Raw genomic sequence first — 19,630 nt, 5'->3', positions numbered from 1 at the left:
AGACTTTCAAATATAGAAAAACATTGTTACGGCTTTGCTTTAATAATGAGAACAATAAGGCAGCCATCTGAGTTCTCTATATCTGTCACCCAGGGATCAAACCTGGGTCTCCTGTACTGCAGGCAGATTCTTTAATGTCTGAGCCACGAGGGAAGCCCCTTCTATATGTGTAGATTCCCTTTAAGGTATTTGTAGAACTTCGTGAAAGCATGATGGTAGACAGTCATATTACGCTGCATGCAGGACTGGGGATTTGGCTTAAGATGTCAAAGTTTCCTCCATTATAGTCTATTCTTTTAGATAAACAATGAAATTATTTTCTTACTGTGTAAAAAGCAGATATTTACTTGAAGGGTAAATTGATTCTCATTTTAACATTTTCAACTACATGTCTATATCCAGAATAAATAACATTTGAGATTAAATTGTATGTAATTATGTATGGATGTGAGAGTTGGACTATAAAGAAAGCTGCGTGCCAAAGAATTGATGCTTTTGTACAGGGGTGTTGGAGAAGACTCTTGAGAGTCCCTTGGACTGCAAGGAAATCCAACCAGTCAATCCTAAGGGAAATCAGTCCTGAATATTCATTGGAAGGACTGATGCTGAAGCTGAAACTCCAATACTTTGGCCACCTGATGCAAAGAACTGACTCATCGGAAAAGACCCTGATGCTGGGAAAGATTGAAGGTGGCAGGAGAAAGGGACAACAGATGATAAGATGGTTGGATGGCATCACTGATGTGATGAACATAACGTTTGAATAGGCTCCGGGAGTTGGTGATAGACAGGGAAGCCTGGTGTGCTGCAGTCCATGGGGTCACAAAGAGGCGGACACAACTGAGTGACTAAACTGAACTGATACAAATGCACAAATATTTAATGTGCTTGAGGATAAAGAGGAAAAATGCTTAACGTTGTTTACTATGAAAAACAGTAAAATGTTACTATGAAAAACATGTCTTTTTAAAAAGAGAAACTAATGAGCCAACGACATTAACAACCTTATTATGTCAAAGTACACCCTCCATTGATTTCCAAGTATAGCTGTACTTCTTTTTATCCACATAAAGGGACATGCTTTTGATCTGTATGCCTATGAATTCCTCTGCTTGTCTTCCAGTTAGAGTGCAATTGAAAATAAAAGTAAAGTTAGTTAATACTATTAGATAATATAAAAATACTCCAAATGATCCTTTACATTATTACTATTTAATCTCCAAAGAAAATAACTACTACATATGGGAATTTAGGAAATAATTCATACAGCAAACATGTTTTGTATTCACTGAAACTGTATGCTTTAAAAAAATTGGGAATAATGTGGAGAATTTAAATAGTATAGATATTTTTAATGAAACTTCCAGTATGCTAGCCAAAGACAGGTAAGGGTAGACCAAGTAATATCTTATATATTTGTGTATACACACACACACACAGGTCAAAACCATAATGAGATATCACTTCATACCTATTAGAATGGTCTAAAGAGTGGGAGTTCTCTTACTGTCTACATTTTCTTTCAGGAGTTTTGTTTTCATGTCTTATGTTCAACTCTTCAATTCTTTTTCAGTAAATACTTGGATGTGGCGTATGGCAGTAGTCTAGTTTCATTCTTTTTTGCATGTGAAGGTCAAGTTTTCTCAATACCATCTACTGAAGCGACTGATTTCCACTGTGTATTTTTTTGGCTCCTTTGTTGCAAATTAATTGACCATAAATGCCTAGGTTTATTTCTGGCTCTCAAGTTTCTTCTATTGATCTATGTACCTGTTTTTATGCCAATCCCATGCTCTCCTGATTACTATAGCTTTGTAGTACAATCTGAAGTCAGGGAGCATGATTCAACCAGCGTATTTCTTCTTTCTAAGATTACTTCAGATAGCCAGGGATTTTTGTGGTTCCATACAAATTTTAGGATTCTTTTTTCTATTTCTGTGAAAAACGTCATTGGAATTTTGATAGGGATCATCTTTAATCTGTTTATTGTTTTGGGTAGTATAAACACTTTGCTGCTACTGCTAAGTCGCTTAAGTCGTGTCTGACTCTGTGCGACCCCATAGACAGCAGCCCACTAGGCTCCCCCATCCCTGGGATTCTCCAGGCAAGAACACTGGAGTGGGTTGCCATTTCCTTCTCCAATGCATGAAAGTGAAAAGTGAAAGGGAAGTCGCTCAGTTGTGTCCGACTCTTAGCGACCCCATGGACTGCAGCATACGAGGCTCCTCCGTCCATGGGATTTTCCAGGCAAGAGTACTATTAGGGTCCAACTCCTTTCAATTTATTACAGGAGAATTAATGCAGTTGTTCATAATTCCTTTACCAAATTTAGAAAAAAGAAACTTCGGTGCTCAAGCACTGAACACTTTAGCAGTATTAAATATTCTAACCCAAGAGTATAGAAAAACTTTCTATATATTTGTGTCTTCTTCAATTTTTTTTTCCATCAATGACTTAGTTTCAATCTTTTATCTCCTTCATTAAATTTATTCCTAAATATTTAATTCTTTTTGATGCAGCTATAAATGGGATTATTCTCCCTTAATTTTTCATTCTGCTGGTTTGTTATTCAGTTCAGTTCAGTTCAGTTCAGTTCTCAGTCGTGTCCGACTCTTTGCGACCCCATGAACTGCAGCACGGCAGGCCTCCCTGTCCATCACCAACTCCCGGAGTTCACCCAAACTCATGTCCATTGAGTTGGTGATGCCTTTTAACCATCTCATCCTCTGTCATCCCCTTCTCCTCCTGCCTTCAATCTTTCCCAACACCAGGGTCTTTTGAAATGAGTCAGGGCTTGGTATCAGGTGGCCAAAGTATTGGAGTTTCAGCTTTAGCATCAGTCCTTCCAATGAACACCCAGGACTGATCTCCTTTAGGATGGACTGGTTGGATCTCCTTGCAGTCCAAGGGACTCTCAAGAGTCTTCTCCAACACCACAGTTCAAAAGCATCAATTCTTTGGCATTCAGCTTTCTTTATAGTACAACTCTCACATCCATACATGACTACTGGAAAAAACGTAGCCTTGACTAGATGGACCTTTGTTGACAAAGTCATGTTTCTGCTTTTTAATATGCTGTCTAGGATAGTCATAACTTTTCTTCTAAGGAGCAAGCATCTTTTCATTTCATAGCTGCAATCACCATCTGCAGTGATTTTGGAGCCCAAAAATATAAAGTCAGCCACTGTTTCCACATCTATTTGCCATGAAGTGATGGGACCGGATGCCATGATCTTAGTTTTCTGAATGTTGAGCATTAAGCCCACTTTTTCACTCTCCTCTTTCACTTTCATCAAGAGGCTGTTTAGTTCTTCTTCACTTTCTGCTATAAGGGTGGTGTCATTGCATATCTGAGGTTATTGATATTTCTCCCAGCAATCTTGATTCCAGATTGTGCTTCTTCCAGCCCACAATTTCTCTTGATGTACTCTGCATATAAGTTAAATGAGAAGGATGACAATATACAGCTTTGACGTACTCCTTTTCCAATTTGGAACCAGTCTGATGTTCCACGTCCAGTTCTAACTGTTGCTTCCTGACTTGTATACAGGTGTCTGAAGAGGCAGGTCAGGTGGTCTGGTATTCCCATGTCTTTCAGAATTTTCCACAGTTTATTGTGAGCCACACAGTCAAAGGCTTTGGCATAGTCAATAAAGCAGAAATAGATGTTTTTCTGGAACTCTCTTGCTTTTTTGATGATCCAGCAAATGTTGGCAATTTAGTGTACAGAAACACAATAGATTTTTGTATCCTGTAACTTTACTAAATTATTTTATTAGTTCTAGCAGAAAACCCATGATACAAGGTTTAATAATGCACATTATATTACAACATTAATAATTTCAAGAATATTTCAGTTCTTTGTTTATTAAGAGCATATGATTAAAATAACAATTTGTTGCATTAGGATGACAATGTGGAATCTATGCCTAAGTATGCATTTTAGAAAAGATTAGTGGGAGAATATTAGAACAAATGAGTTAACTCATATCTCAGCAGAAACTTCTATAATGTAAAAAATATCTCAAATATTCAATGATAGTTTTTAAATAAAGTATGGAATTTTAATTGTTAAATAATTCTTGTTTGTTAAATAAAAATGCTAAAGCCAATGTCTGAAAATTTTGCAGGGAAGGAGTACTCATTTTCAATTTCTTTACGTCATAGAGAAGGCTGATTTGTGTACAGGACCACTGTGTGGTCCCTATATCACTTTCTTTCTTAGAAAGTGTAGTGCTTCAGTTCCCTTGAGCACTAAATTTGTTTAATAACAGACTGAAGATTGTTTTTCAAATGTTTTGTTGTTCTTTAGTCCCTAAGTTGTATCTGATTCTTTTGTGACCCCCAAAGACTGTAGCCTGCCAGGCTCCTCTGTCCATGGGATTTCCTAAAGCAGACTACTGGAATGAGTTGCTACTTCCTTCTCCAGGGGATCTTCCCAAAATAGGGATCAAACCCACTTTTCTTGCATTGGCAGATGTATTCTTTACCACCTGGGAAAGCTTCTGGGTGTTAGATATGCCAATTTTTAGAACTGCTTACCAAGAAAAATTAATTATTGCCTTAGTAGTAGTTATGAAAATAGTTTAAAAATATTGCTGCTATCATAATTGTGAGTGAATATATAGTCAAAAATACCACAAGTGAGCACAAAAATCATTTTTTATCTGAGATTATTTAGAATTTGCTTTCCTCATACTTTGTGTCCAGGTGCAGAACTTCAGCACAGTATAGACACATCTCAGGATAATGAGGTCCAGAAATTCTATGTAGAAATGAAAAGAGGCCATAGACCTCCTGATTAAATCTTAAAATAAAGATGGTGGAATATGGGTCTTTGAAAACAGATACTAAAATCTTCTGGGTAAAGAGTGGGACTTTCCATCATACCTTATGCCTTTAATACAGAAGACTTTGAAAGTATCTGGGCCACTTTTCCCTACTCCAGATTCAGATGTCTAACTGCCTATATGACATCTCCACTCGAATACCTTATAGTCATCATTAGCTTAACATCGTCATTTTCCCCACAAACCTGTGCCTTTCACAGTCTTCTCTTTCCCAGGAAATGACATGCACATATTTCCAACACTCAGTTCTGAAAAACTGGCTTATTTCTGAGTCCTCCATTTCTATAACATCCCAACATGTAATATGTTAGCAGATTCTGTGAGCCCTATCCAGAATCAGAAGACTTTTGACCACCTCCAGCTCTACCAAGCCACCATTTTCTCTCACTTTGATCATCAGTTAGTAGCCTAACTGTCTTGCACCTTCTAGTTCCTCTCCTCACATTTTCTTTCTATCCCAGGGCTTTGATCCCAGCCAAACCCACCAGATGAACTTTTTAAAACAAAATTCAAACAATACTACTCCTGTGGTCAAAAACCCTTCAGTAGTTTTCCACTTAACTCTAAATGAAAATCCTTTGCTGATTTACTAAATCCTGTGTCATCTGGCATTTTGATCCCATTTCTTCCTACGTTTCCCCCTGCTCATTCCAGTACAGATAGCCTCATTAGTCTTGGTGTTTTTTTGGACAATCTTGGCATGCTCCAGCTCTAAGGATTCTGGTGCCTCTCTCTAAAATGCTGTTCTCCCAAATAATGGCATAACACATTCATCCTCATCACACATCCTCACATTCAAGCTTTTGTTCATACCTTGAGTAAGCCTCCCTTGACCACCCATTTAATACTGCAGTCCCCCACTTCACAGCCCCTCTCTCTCTTCCCTGCCCTTCAAAAAGTCATTATTTGATATACCTAGGGTTTCCTTGATAACTGTCTGTATTCCCCCTCTAAAACTTATTCTCCCTAAAGGAAGGGATTTTTGTCTTTTTGTAGCTATTTTTTTTTTAAATGTTATATGCCTAGCTCTAGAATACTGCCTGGCAAATAGTTTCCCCATAATACAAATATTTTGAAGTAATGCATAAAAGGATCAGAATAATCTTGATATGCAGAAGTGCTAGGTTGTTTTAATCTGTCAAGTCCTTAAATACCTATATCTATAACAGAGAAAAAGGAGTTATAAAACATCATCACTCTAGTGACTTTACTTGAAAGATCACTGGTGCTCAAGGCTAGTCGTATTTGCTGTCTCCTGATGACTCCCTGTCACTCATCATGATCCATAATAAACTTTGAGTGAAAATAGCTGTGACTTTGATCCCAAATTCCGCATATTCTTTGCTTTATAATTTCATTACTGGTGTTTCCTTCCAACTTGGTGAAAGTTGGTTCAGAGTTTCCTTCCTAAGTCTTCTCTTGGCTAAAAGGCACTGTGCCTCAGACTACCTGAACCTCTTAATCTAACCAATAATCATGCACTCACCATTGTAGGGGGTAAAGCATGGTTATCAAGGTTTTGGAAGTATTCAGGGTATCCATTCTGGAGTGAGCTCCTGTTGCCTGAACTGGGACAAGCATTTGATTACAGAGGAATTAAATGGCACAAGGAAACCCTAGGAAAGTTAGATTTAAGGATATCTAAAGCATATAAAACAAAAAAGATAAATATTGGGTAAATGTGAAAGTTAAAATGCTGCTTGACATATTTTAGGGGTTACAGGTGGAGGATTGTGTTGCAGAGGAACTTTAAAATGAAAAAGGAATTTTTCCAAACTACTGCACTCTAATATTCCTGTGCGAACCCCAAGTTAAAATGTATCCCCTCCCCTGACCCCCAGCCCTCTGTATCCTTTGGTAGCCACAAGTTTGTTTTTTATGAGTGGCCGTTTTCTTTATTTGAAGACTACATATGGCGCTGAACATAGCTACGACTTTTAGTGTCATTTTTCCAGGATACTGCAATAGAACTGATTCCAATAATGTGGAGCATTGCTTAACCGTCTGATGATACTGATTTTGATTTTCAGTTGAATATTGAGTACTCACCGCTTTCCGGTTGGATAGAACCTAGAGCAAGAATGGCCATCCCAGGCACAGTAAGGATCCCTTGCCAGGCAGCAGTCAGCACAGGCTGACCCGTAGATGTGGCAGCGATGCAGAGACACTTGGGCAAGTCCTTCATTGGAGCTCACATACAGCTGTTGCTATCAGAAGAATGACGGTGATTTATTTCAGATGTGGAAGTTAAAAGAGAACTTTCAGCAGGAACCCATAATATATGCCCACAGACCCTTGAATGCATTTTGAAACAGACTAAAAACAAGAAGCAAAGTACAGAAGGGTATAATGCCAAAATAAATAGAATTTCCCTATGTTAATATGCCTATAACATTACCTGACTTGTTTGAAAAAAAAAAAAACAAACAAACACAGAACACCATGTACTCTGAGCACCATGTAATGTTGTTTTAGACGTTTAGATTCATTGTTCTTTCAGATTTGAGCTGATGTATTACAGATTTAAATTGTGATGCTTGGTTTTTTCTTTGAATGTTGTCTCTTGGCAAAGCACAAGGAAGTGTTCTTATTATTCAAGTTTGGCAACTCATCACCTTGCAAATTTGAAAAAGTCAAGTCTAGGACATTTTTAAGTTGAGAAAAAATAGTAAGCATTAGATAAAAATTTTAAAACAATTTTCACCTGCTTTTGAAAGTGAATTATTACTCATTAGAGCAATTCTAAAACCATTCAGAAGACTGTATTTATATTTAGACATGTTTTAAATATTTTGTATGATCCACAGATCTTCAAGAACCTAAGTTATAAAGATTCCATCTTCCTTCATTTGTATGGTGTCAAGAGCTTATTATGATACTGCCCCAGTTCTCTTGACTATGCATAAAGTGGTTCTCAGGAGTTGAAGGGATAAGTTTCTAACTCAGAGTCCTTATTTTACAAAGGACTAATGATGTGTAACTCAAGTTAACATAGAATTTCTAAGTTGGAACTTGAATATATGCACATGTACACAAACATGTGTGTGTATATGTGTGTTTATGCACACACACATTTGCAAATTATATATAGATTCACAATTAAATCAGTGAGGGCATCATTGGTCTAACAGATTCTGGAGGCATGTCTCTGAGATTCAGATCCCAGTTTCCAAAATTTTGCTGGGTAACTTTTCTAAATCTCAGCTTCCTTTTTGGTAAGATTGGGACTATGTAGCACTTACTCCATAGATGTTTTGTAAGAACAATATAAGGACTAATTCCACATAAATTGCTTAAAATTGTTTCTGGTACCTAAGTGTTTAATGAATATTAAGTAATAGTAGTAGTTGTAATAAACTACCAGTGAACAAGCTAGCAATTTATACATTTTCAATCCTAATTAATCATTTGAATCACATCTCAGTTTACTGTGCCTAATATAAAATATTTTATTCAGATCAATAAATTTTTCAGAAAATAGGCTGAAAATTACTGATCCCCATTTGAGACATTCAAGCTAAAAGAAAACAATTGTATGTTTCAATAATAACCATTTCCCTAGAAATATTTTAAATAAATGTTTAGTGAATACATTAACAAATAGTACATCAGCTTCATTAACATATTCCAAGGAAATGTATTTATTTGAGGAAAGGATACAGGTAATTTCATTCTGTAAATAACCTTTTTTTATTAATCTATATTCTGTCATGGAATGCAAGGATAAGTTAGAAAATAGAAGAGTATAAAATGAACAGTAAATTTTTTAGTTTGAGTATTAGAGAAGGTACTAAATTCATGGAATTTAAGTATATATAAAATACCATTGGCAATTTGCAGTTCTTTCACACTTAAAAAATAGTGCAATATTGTTAAAACGAATTTCCCCCAAATCAGTTACCTTGCCTTGAATATAATTGATTTAACTAAAGATTTTTAATTATCTATAATATAAGAAGCTGAGACATAGTTAATACTCAGTTTCTCCTGTGTGTGTGTGTGTTGTACATTGTAATTTAATGGAGTGGACTGTGTATTACAAGTTTACCAGTTGAATTAGAAGCTGGAATCTATAATTGTATACTGGGCTACTGTGTCACACAAATGGCTTTGTGTCCATTTTGAATTTTGCTCTGATACTTTCTCTTTCCATTAAACTACTTTCAACAAAAGGATTCCCTGCTGACTTCAAAGATTTTCTGACTTGAGATCAGCTCCCTAGGAAATTGGGGAAAATGATAAATGGCTTCTTGCTACTTGGGAAAATGTTTGTTATGCACCATGCAAACATTTTGACAGATGAGATCTTTAGCTTCCTTGTACCCTATTTATTTTTCTTCATAAAATTTCATCAAGTGAAAATAGTACAAGACTGATTGGAATACTTCTTTATCTATAACAGACCAAATATGGTGAAGAACACCAAAGTTATATCATTAGTTATGCTAACACATAAAAACTTTATTCCATATTCCAAGAAAAATAAGTCTTAGGCTCTTATAAGAGTTACCACTTTATCTTAGGCAATTTATATAAGTTAATTCATTTGTGAGAAAAGCATTACCTTGCAGAGGCAGATGTAGGTCAGTGAAGTTAATAATTTATTTATAATTTAGGGTCAGGTTGGTATTCAAATGCACATCAGTATCATTCTGAAGCCTATCCCATTTTTGACTAAACTGCTCTGCCCCTTAGAACTTTTGCTTAGGAGACAGTGCCTTTGGGGTCTGGAGAGGTGCACGTTTGGCAAATGCAGAGACTGGAATTGGGCTTTTTCTTCCCATGGTCATTGTGTATCTGCACGTGCAGAAGCATATTAGATCAAACATTTCTGATAAAATCATAGTAAAACATTTATTCCCCAAACCTTGAAGCCTGATATGGCTTAGATTTGAGACATTCATATTTTTAAGTGACATGTAAACCTTATAAAATAGTACTTTCTTAAAAATAAGCATAAAAGAATGCACTGCACATTTCAAACATTTGACAGTAGCAGGAACTCAAAAGAGGAAAAGAGGATTGATCATGCATTTCAAGTCCCTGAGAATGCTTATGATGTTATAGTAGCCCAAATATTGTGCTAAATTCTTCCTTCAGAAAGATTATTTTTATTTTGGTTGGCTTCACACACCGTAATATTTAAGAATAGAGGATATAAAAAAATTGGAATATCTTGCTGCATACACACACATACACACATATATATTCTACTCTAATTAATTTCTGTACAAAAATAAACCTATTTTGTCTTCCACTAAAGCTAGTAAATTCCATATCGAAATTAAACGTGTGGTATATTATGAACAGTATTAATTATTTTGCTAATACTAAAATTAAATTTTCAAAATTATAAAATACATTCTTCTACAATAGTAAAATTTTACATACAAAGAAAATAAACATGGTCTTGTTTTTACCTTTTTGGATGAAATCTTCATTGTTGTTATAGGAGCATGATTCTAAAAAATAAAAAAAAAAATTGTTAGTTGCTCAAATAATCCTTAAAAAGGATTTTATATGAAAATGCTTTTTATGCTAAAATTCAAGACATCATCATTTCTCTCTATATGCACATATATTTTCAAAGTTTAGCAATAATTATCTATAAACTTTATTTCTTCTGTTAAAAATAAGGACAGATTAGTTACACAAATATATGCCTAAACTAAAAAAATAAGTAGAAATTATAATACATCTATCAAGATAGTCATTAGAAATAAATGAAAATTAGCAAAACTTGAGATAATTGAAAAAATTGTACGTGAAATATTGAAGGCAATAAATAATTCATGATTGGATCTGGGTGCTTGGTGGGGGGCAGTGGAATGGTACCCCATTTTATTCCTCCACAACAAAAGCATTTTGCATAAGACACTATAGTTCACCTGTCAAATGCTGCTATGAAAAGAACTATTTGCCTGAACTAGACATGTATGGGTGTGAGAGTTGGACTATAAAGAAAGCTGAGCGCTGAAGAACTGATGCTTTTGAACTCTGGTGTTGGATAAGACTCTTGAGAGTCCCTTGGACTGAAAGGAGATCCAACCCTAAAGGAGATCAGTCCTGAGTGTTCATTGGAAGGACTGATGTTGACGCTGAAACTCCAATATTTGGCCACCTGATACGAAGAGCTGACTCATTTGAAAAGACTTTGATGCTGGGAAAGATTGAGGGCAGGAGGAGAAGGGGATGACAGAGGATGAGATGGCTGGATGGCATCACTGACTCAATGGACATGAGTTTGGGTAAACTCCTGGGAGTTGGTGAAGGACAGGGAGGCCTAGCATGCTGCAGTCCATGGGGTTGCTAAGAGTTTGACACAACTAAGTGACTGAACTGTACACTTATTAATCCTCTTAGTTGAAAACAAAAGAATATTGTTAGGTAAGGTTTTCTTTTGATAAGTGTGAATTAGTAAAAGAACCTAAAAGTTATCTGAAATAGTTATCCTTTTTTAAAATTCCTCTGTTCTTAACTTTACTTCTTACATATCTTTAGTTCCTTTTAAAGATTAAGGATTAGATTTGTGATAATGTGATAAAGTTTTATGAAGCTTCATCTGAGTAACTCAAGCATGCACACGCTGCCAAAATCAACTCTGCCCATAATTATTTCACTTTCTGGAGTTATGTGTTCATACAAACATTTAAAAGAGAATATAGTGACATCTCTAAATACTGAATTGCAACAAATCATGACATTCATTAGAAATGCACACACATACAGGGCAAGATTTGCATTTATATCCACCTAGGGAAATATTAATAGTTGTACTTTGAATTCAAGTTAAGTTTAGGGAAGTTGGACATACTTTCAGAAAAAGTTCTGAAAAGAGGATTAAAGAAGATATTATGGTTCTGTGCTCTTGAAAAACAAAGTGCCTGGTTTTTAAAAGCTACACTGAGATTTCTGCAGTATATCAGTGTGACACTTAGCTAAGGATTTTTTTCCAATTTAAATGTATTATTTCCTCAAGTACCCATCACAGTGTATCATACACACCCAATTATTTTTACCTCACCTCAAAAAATGTGACACAAACACCATGCTGAAGACAGTAACTTTATTTGGTAACTGTCTCTCTCAGTTTAGCCATATCAATCACTGCCACACACATCCGGAAGAAAGCTCAAGCATCCTTAGTCTCTCTTGGGTTGATTTCCCCCTACATGCATTTTGACTGACTCTGTTTTTCCACTGAGAGTTTATTCTTTATGATGATAACACCAGCATAACTCATATAACAGATCATAAGTAGTTAGCACATGATCAGAATACCTCACATTTTTAAGACCTTTCCATAGACTGTATGTTTGGGTTTGTGTTAAACTCAATTAACATTTTCTGATTATCAAAAAAAGATATTTCAGAATTAAAAATGAAGTGCTAAAATACAATCTTTGTGCTATCTTCAAGAAAACTACTGAATAAGACACTTCATATTATTTTGGCCATTCATGTTGCCCCTATTGAATTGAATGAGAAATGTATTGTTCGGTAAAATGTGATTTTTGGTTAATCCAGTGACATTTCTTTACAAAGCAAGGCATAGAAATGGCACTTGAATGCACATGGTTAATATTTTGTGAGCACAATATTAATCCATTAATCACAAGGAACCTGATGCCAAAGTTAGTCTAACATTAAAAATTGTAACTTTAATAACATAATGGGAAATTGCCAGAATTACTCAGATTCTGTATTTGCTTTTTAAAAAATATTTCTTCATATTTAAAATGTATTAGCATAATCTAACATCATTATATCCTAGTTACTTATGCGCTTAAAATCCAGTATCATTGGTGACTGTGGAAACATATATTAATACATTCTAAGTTCAGTCAACTGAGCAAGGCAACTTTCTGGATTAGCAATAGTTTGCACTGAGGGGTTTTGAAATGCTATTTTTACTCCAGTACAAGCTCACTCTGGTCTTTTAGTGTCCATGACCATTGTTTCTTAGTTAGTTTAGTCAGAAATAGAAGTTTGCAGTAGAATTAATTCCATACCAAAGTTTCTTCAAAATCTGGCTGTGCTTTACTCATTTTTCCAAATGCAGGTAAGAGGGATTGTTTGAACTATCAATATAATGACCTATATCTTATGGAGAGAAGGGTTTTCAGGATGCCATGTACCTGTTCTCCAGGCTCACGTGTGTGTGCCTGTGCGCTAAGCTGCTTAGCCATGTCTGACTCTTTGTGACCTTATGTAGCCCACCAGGCTCCCACGGGATTCTCCAGGCAAGAATACTGTAATGGGTGGCCGTGACCTCCTCAGGGGATCTTCTCGACCCAGGGATCAAACCTTCGTCTCCATGTCTCCTGCATTGGCAAAGGGTTCTTTACCACTAGCGTCACCTGGCCTGAATTTTCCTCTACATGCCTTTTTTTGTTGTATTTTCATTTCTTTTTATCCCAAATTCAAGGACAAAGAGAATAAACAATGCAATTCCAAGACAGAACATGAAGTTCTAAGTTTAAAGAGACAACAATGTTTGTTTTACTTAACTAGAGTGACATTTGAATTGAAAGCAATAAAACAAGAGAAAACAAAGCAGTTTTTCTTGAAGTTCCTGGCAAAAAAATATGAGAAAGTTTTTCTAACAATCAATAATGTGGACTTATGTGGGTCTCAGTGGCTTGTGAAACAAATGATAAAAGCCCTTTTAGGGCAGATAGTCTAGACCTTGACCATAAGAACTCATTAAAAAAAAAATAATGATGACATCAAAATTCTTCAAGTTGTGATGATAGCTAAATACTATTTTTTTTTATTTTGAGATAACCTGAAATGTAAAAAATGACTTCAGAAAAATATTTGTTCTATAGTTCTCATTTTATCTGGTATTTCCTACTCTCAAAAATTTATAACATTTATTTATTTGATGTTTTATCCATTTTTTTTCCTTCCAAGCTGTCATAAGCTTAGAATTCCATTTATCATGCATGTGCTGAGGATAACAGAATAGATGTTCAAACCTTAAAGACTTCCAGCTCCTCCAGAATGAGCTCACTGCGAGCAGAGCTGTTAGTAGGAAGAACAACCACCTTCTGCACAGTACCCCGATCTAAGAGAAAGAAACAATGAGATGTAGGAAACAAAGGCATTTAGACATAAGACTACTGGCTTAACAATTTACAATATTATTTATATAATTACTTGCTGCTGCTGCTGCTGCTAAGTCGCTTCAGTCGTGTCTGACTCTGTACGACCCCATAGACAGCAGCCCACTAGGCTCCCCCGTCCCTGGGATTCTCCAGGCAAGAACACTGGAGTGGGTTGCCATTTCCTTCTCCAATGCATGAAAGTGAGAAGTGAAAGTGAAGTTGCTCAGTCGTGTCTGACTCTTAGCGACCCCATGGACTGCAGCCTACCAGGTTCCTCCATCCATGGGATTTTCCAGGCAAGAGTACTGGAGTGGGGTGCCATTGCCTTTACCAGCTGAGCCACAAGGGAAGCTATATAATTACTTAGTCATCAAAAATGAGATTGTATACATTGAGCTATTACCATTTGCGATATTCTTGTTTCACTGTACATCTCATATGTTTAAATTGAGATCAGTTCAAAAGGAATTAATAGGAACATTTTATTACATTTTGCACATTTGCAGTAGAGCCATTTAACTATGAGAGAAGAAAAGAATGTCCAAATGTTTTATGAAGTCAAAAGTTCTATTTCTAAACCAAGTATGTGAAATATTCTTAACTTTAAGTTTAGCCCTTAAGAATATTACTCCTCCTGAACAACAATATAAAGTGACAGTCTCATATTTCTGTTAACATTGACATAAAATGATTTGATTATGAGAAAAAATTATTATTTAAAAATATTATTATAGAAAAAATATTATGAATGCATTTTTATAATAATTGTCTTGTAAATCACCAGTACTAGAAATTGGCATTTGATCTGTAGCTGCAGAGAGTTTAGACAAAGTAAAATGTTTCACTCACAATTCAAAATAATTTTAAAAGCAGAAACATAGCTGTGGCTTTATTTCAGATGTGGGGATCAAAAGCTATGAGAAACCTAGACAGCATATTAAAATGAAGAGACATTACTTTGCCGAAAAAGGTCTGTCTAGTCAAAGCTATGGTTTTTCCAGTAGTTATGTATGGATGTGAGAGTTGGACCCTAAAGAAAGCTGAGTGCCGAAGAATTGATGTTTTTGAACTGTTGTGTTGGAGAAGACTCTTTTGAGAGTCCCTTGGACTGCAAGGAGATCCAACCAGTCCATCCCAAAGGAAATAAGTCCTGAATATTAACTGGAAGGACTGATGCTAAAACTGAAGCTCCAAAACTGTGGCCACCTGAACTGAAGAACTGACTCATTGGAAAAGACCCTGATGCTGGGAAAGATTGAAGGCGGGAGGAGAAGAGAGCAACAGAGGATGAGATGGTTGGATGGCATCACCGACTTGATGGACATGAACTTGAGCAAGCTCCGGGAGTTGGTGATGGATAGGGAAGTCTGGCGTGCTACAGTCCATGGGGTCACAAAGAGTCGGACACGACTGAGTGAGTGAACTGATTCATAGAACAATTCTATGATTTTCACAATTATTGTTTTCAGTTGGGCATGTTTCTTTAGAATATTTAAACTATAGTGAAAGGTTCAAATTAGATGGGTCAAATAAACTTAAGTAAATAAAAAGGTACTTGTATTTGGGTCTTCCTTGGTGGTCTAGAAGTTAAGAATCTGCTTGCTACTATAGACAACACAGGTTTGATCCCTGGTCCAGGAAGATCCCGCATGCCATGGAGCAACTAAGCCCTCAGGCGACAGCTAGTGAGGCAGCTGCCGACAGCCTCACACCCTAGAGGTCATGCTCCGCAGCAAGAGAAGCCAGAGCGATGAGAAGCCTGAGCACTGCAACAAAAGGCAACCCCGGCTTGCCACTACTTCAGAAAGTGCCAGTGCATCAGTCAAGACCCAGGGCAGCCAAAAATAAATGTTATTAAATCTTAAGAAAGTACTTGAATTTCTCAATCGGGACTTCCCTGGTGGCTCAGACTGTAAAGTGTCTGTCTACAATGCAGGAGACCAGGTCTCTAATTTCTCAATTAGAGACTGCCAAAATGAAGATGTCTAAGTAAATATAATATATACAGAAATGTTACTTATGTCAAAAAATTTAGTTAAGAAAATTTCATCTGTAACATAAGCATTTTCTAAACATATAATTATGTTATTCTACCAATCACTTAAATTTTAGGTTTAAAAAAAACTAGTTGCTGTGGCGGATTCATTTTGATATTTGGCAAAACTAATACAGTTATGTAAAGTTTAAAAATAAAATAAAATTAAAAAAAAACAAACTAGTTGCAACTTGGTAATGTGAGGTTAAAGTAAATTTGTGAGTCCTTTGAGAAAGTAAAAATATATTTCCTTACCAAAATATGTTCCTGTTAAAATAACTAATGAGTTGCTTTGTGAATATCAAGTCATGACTCTCTTAAAGTATGAGCATGTCACTGTGAATTTGTAATTTTGACAGGTGCATTATCATCAACAGACACTAAAGCATCTTTTAATTCTGTTGAGAAATGTCACTAAGAAGAGATACTTGAACAGAGTCGTACAGGACTTAACAACTAGGAATCTATTAGTGATGAACTTCCGTTGTGGCTTAGCTGGTAAAGAATCCACCTGCAATGCGGGAGGCCTGGGTTCGATCCTTGGGTCAGGAAGATCCCCTGGAGAAGGGAAAGGCTACCCACTCCTGTATTCTTGCCTGGAGAATTCCATGGACTGTGTAGTCCATGGGGTCGCAGAGTCAGACATGACTGAGTGACTTTCACTTAAAAGAAAAAACTTGAAACCAATACTACAGGTCCCAAACCTCACATCTCAAGCTGTGCGATTACATAGCTAAGCATTACTCTGACATAAAAATTCCATTTATTATTTATAATTTCTACTTTATGAATCTAACTGTACAGTAAAATAATTCTTAATAAAAAGTAAACTCTAAGATTTTTACCAACTAAAAAAATTAAAACCTACTAAATAATAATAATGATGTTTATACAGAAAAATAAGGCTTAAGAGATTTTGTCCAAACAATCCTTGGACCTTTACAAGGATACAAAGTTTAAGCACCTGTTAAAGTTTCAAACTACACTCTATAATACAAAATTCACTTCTAAGCCATACTTAAAAATACATAAAAATCCTAAAGATTTGTAGGCTCTAGATATAATTAAGAAACCTGGACTTTTCTCTGTTTCATCGATTAACTTCTTTAGAATTAGTTCCGTACCAATTTGTACTAGTTTCTTGGAAGATAATTACTGCAGGTATAAACTGGAAGTGGAACAACATTTAGGCATATGGTTCAGAGACACATCACAACTGAAAATAGATGAAGGCGCTTGGAGGTATTCCCTACTTTCTGTTAACAATTCGGCACAAAGAACAGTGCAAACTTCTATGGGAATAGTATATACCAAAACCCTAAAATTAAAGCCTTGAAATTATAACACCTAGGGAAGGATTTGTGTGATATTGTGTGTGTGTGTGTGTGTGTGTGGTGTCTGTGTGAGTGGGTAGGTGAAAAATTAGGGTGTAAAACTATCTTGGTTTTAGTTAGGTCATGTTATCATAAAGATCATACTTTTATTTTTTTTAAGTCACGACAGAGTTTTATGGTTTCCGGCTGAAGCTTGCAAGGACCAGTGTCATCCTCAGTTCAGTTCAGGTGAGTTGCTCAGTTGTGTCCAACTCTTTGCGACCCCATGAGTCACAGCACGCCAGGCCTCCCTGTCCAACACATGCAGCAATGACCACTTCCTGGGTGGAGACTGACAGAAGCTGAGTGGAAACTGAGCACAATCCCAAATAAAGCTGCATGAAAGGGAATCTTGATTAAAGCCAAAGCTATCAGCTTTGAAAATAATTTTATTAAGTATTCTCAAATGAGAGAACTGACTACTTTTTTTACCTAATGTTTTAAGTAACTGTGTAAGTGTGTTATTTGCTCAGTTGTGTCTGACTCATTTCGACCCCTTGAACTGTAACCTGCCAGGCTCCTCTGACCATGGAATTCTCCAGGCAAGAATACTGGAGTGGGTAGCCATCCCCTTCTTCAGGGTACGAGAACATTATTTTACAGAAACAATCATTTCTTCTGAAAAAAAAAAAAAAAAAAAAAAACCTACAACAAACGTATTTTATTCCAGCCATTTACAAAATATAGCACAATGAACAGCTATAAAAATGGGCTAATAAGAAGCAAAAACTTACTTTTGACTCATTTGTGATGAAAGGCAGAACATTACTTTTATTTATTGTTTGCTTTCCTATTTTAGTTCTTTTTTGTTTTACTGTTAATGTGAGTAGATTTCCCTTGAGAGACTATTAAAAGATAAAAATACATTTTCTACCTAGTAAAACATCAACTTATCTGAAATTCTTCCCAAAAAATCAGTTAATTTAAATATTAAATATCAGTAATTTAAATATCAGTTTCTACTGCAAAGTACTATTGGAATTATTACAAAAAAAAAAATCATAGAAATGCAAGATCCCTATAGAGAAACAAATATTTAATGGATGCCTACTGTGTGCCTGGATCTATGATAAAAACACATTGTTCCAAGAAATAAATATGCATTTTAATTCCTGTACTATTGCATATTTATACTTGAATTGACACTTTATGAGGTAGCATAGCTCCAGAGTTCATTATACTGGTTCCTTTCTCATTAGTGTGTCACAAATGAACACATTTGTTCTCATTCTACATAATAAAGCTTTCATATACATAAATTAGAATAGTCATTCAAATTGTGGATTCAAATATGAATGGAATAGTTTTAAATCCTGTGAGAATCATCACTATTAACAATTCAGATTTTATGAGACTTTGAACTTTTATAATAGGGGGACTATTTTAAGAAAGTGAAAGTGAAGTCGCTCAGTCGTGTCTGACTCTTTGCAACCCCATGGACTGCAGCCTCTCAGCCTCCTCTGTCCATGGGATTTTCCAGGCAAGAGTACTGGAGTGGGTTGCCATTTCCTTCTCCAGGGGATCTTCCCAAGTCAGGGATTGAACCCGGGTCTCCTGCATTGCAGGCAGACGCTTTACCCTCTAAGCCACCAGGGAAGCCCTATTTTAAGTAAGATAATACATAAATACCAAAAGAGAGTTGTTTGGATTTTTCCCAAACACTTAAACATGAAAGTGAAAGTGTTAGTCGCTCAGTCCTCTCTGACTATTTGCGACCCCATGAACTGTAGCCTGCCAGGCTCCTCTGTTCATGGGACTTCCCAGGCAAGAATACTGGAGTGGGGTGCCATTCCCTTCTCTAGGGGATCTTCCCGACCCAGGGATAGAACCCATGTCTCCTGAATTGGAGGCAGATTCTTTACCTTCTCAGCCACCAGGGAAGCCAGTTACAAATGAGGAACTCTAAAGTTTATGGTAAGTTCAGCTCTGACAATTAGTCTAGTTTTCTAAAAAAGAAGGTTTTTATAAAACTGGACAATAATAGTTTCTTTAAATTGAAGAATATCTAATTATCAAGTGAAACCCTGCCTACAATCTCTTACCACTACAATTTTATCATCCAAGATCAGTTTTCACGTGTCAGCCAAAGGTTCGAAAATGTCTTCATTCAGTTCAGTTCAGTCGCTCAGTCGTGTCTGACTCTGTGACCCCATGAATTGCAGCACTCCAGGCCTCCCTGTCCATCACCAACTCCCGGAGTTCACTCAGACTAATGTCCATCAAAGTTGAGTGTAAATAGCTCTACCTCCTGTCTGTTTTATT

At 36.1% G+C, this 19,630-nt stretch overlaps 1 protein-coding gene across 2 annotated transcripts in view; it reads right to left on the bottom strand.

Moving 5' to 3' along the window:
* SEMA3C (semaphorin 3C) overlaps positions 1-19,630 on the bottom strand; it is a 213,380-nt gene that overhangs the window by 11,330 nt on the left and 182,420 nt on the right. For both annotated transcript variants that reach the window (XM_025291055.3, XM_006049695.4), the window contains exons 13-15: positions 13,832-13,920; positions 10,271-10,312; positions 6,900-7,057 (exon numbers count right to left, since the gene is read on the bottom strand). In XM_025291055.3, the coding sequence (XP_025146840.1) occupies positions 6,900-7,057; positions 10,271-10,312; positions 13,832-13,920 (289 nt within the window). The remainder of the gene's footprint in view (positions 1-6,899; positions 7,058-10,270; positions 10,313-13,831; positions 13,921-19,630) is intronic.

The sequence above is a fragment of the Bubalus bubalis genome, chromosome 8 (assembly GCF_019923935.1).
Source record: "Bubalus bubalis isolate 160015118507 breed Murrah chromosome 8, NDDB_SH_1, whole genome shotgun sequence".
Classification (NCBI taxonomy): Eukaryota; Metazoa; Chordata; class Mammalia; order Artiodactyla; family Bovidae; genus Bubalus; species Bubalus bubalis.
Note: the sequence above shows the minus strand (reverse complement) of the source record. Positions and strands in the feature narration are given on the sequence as shown.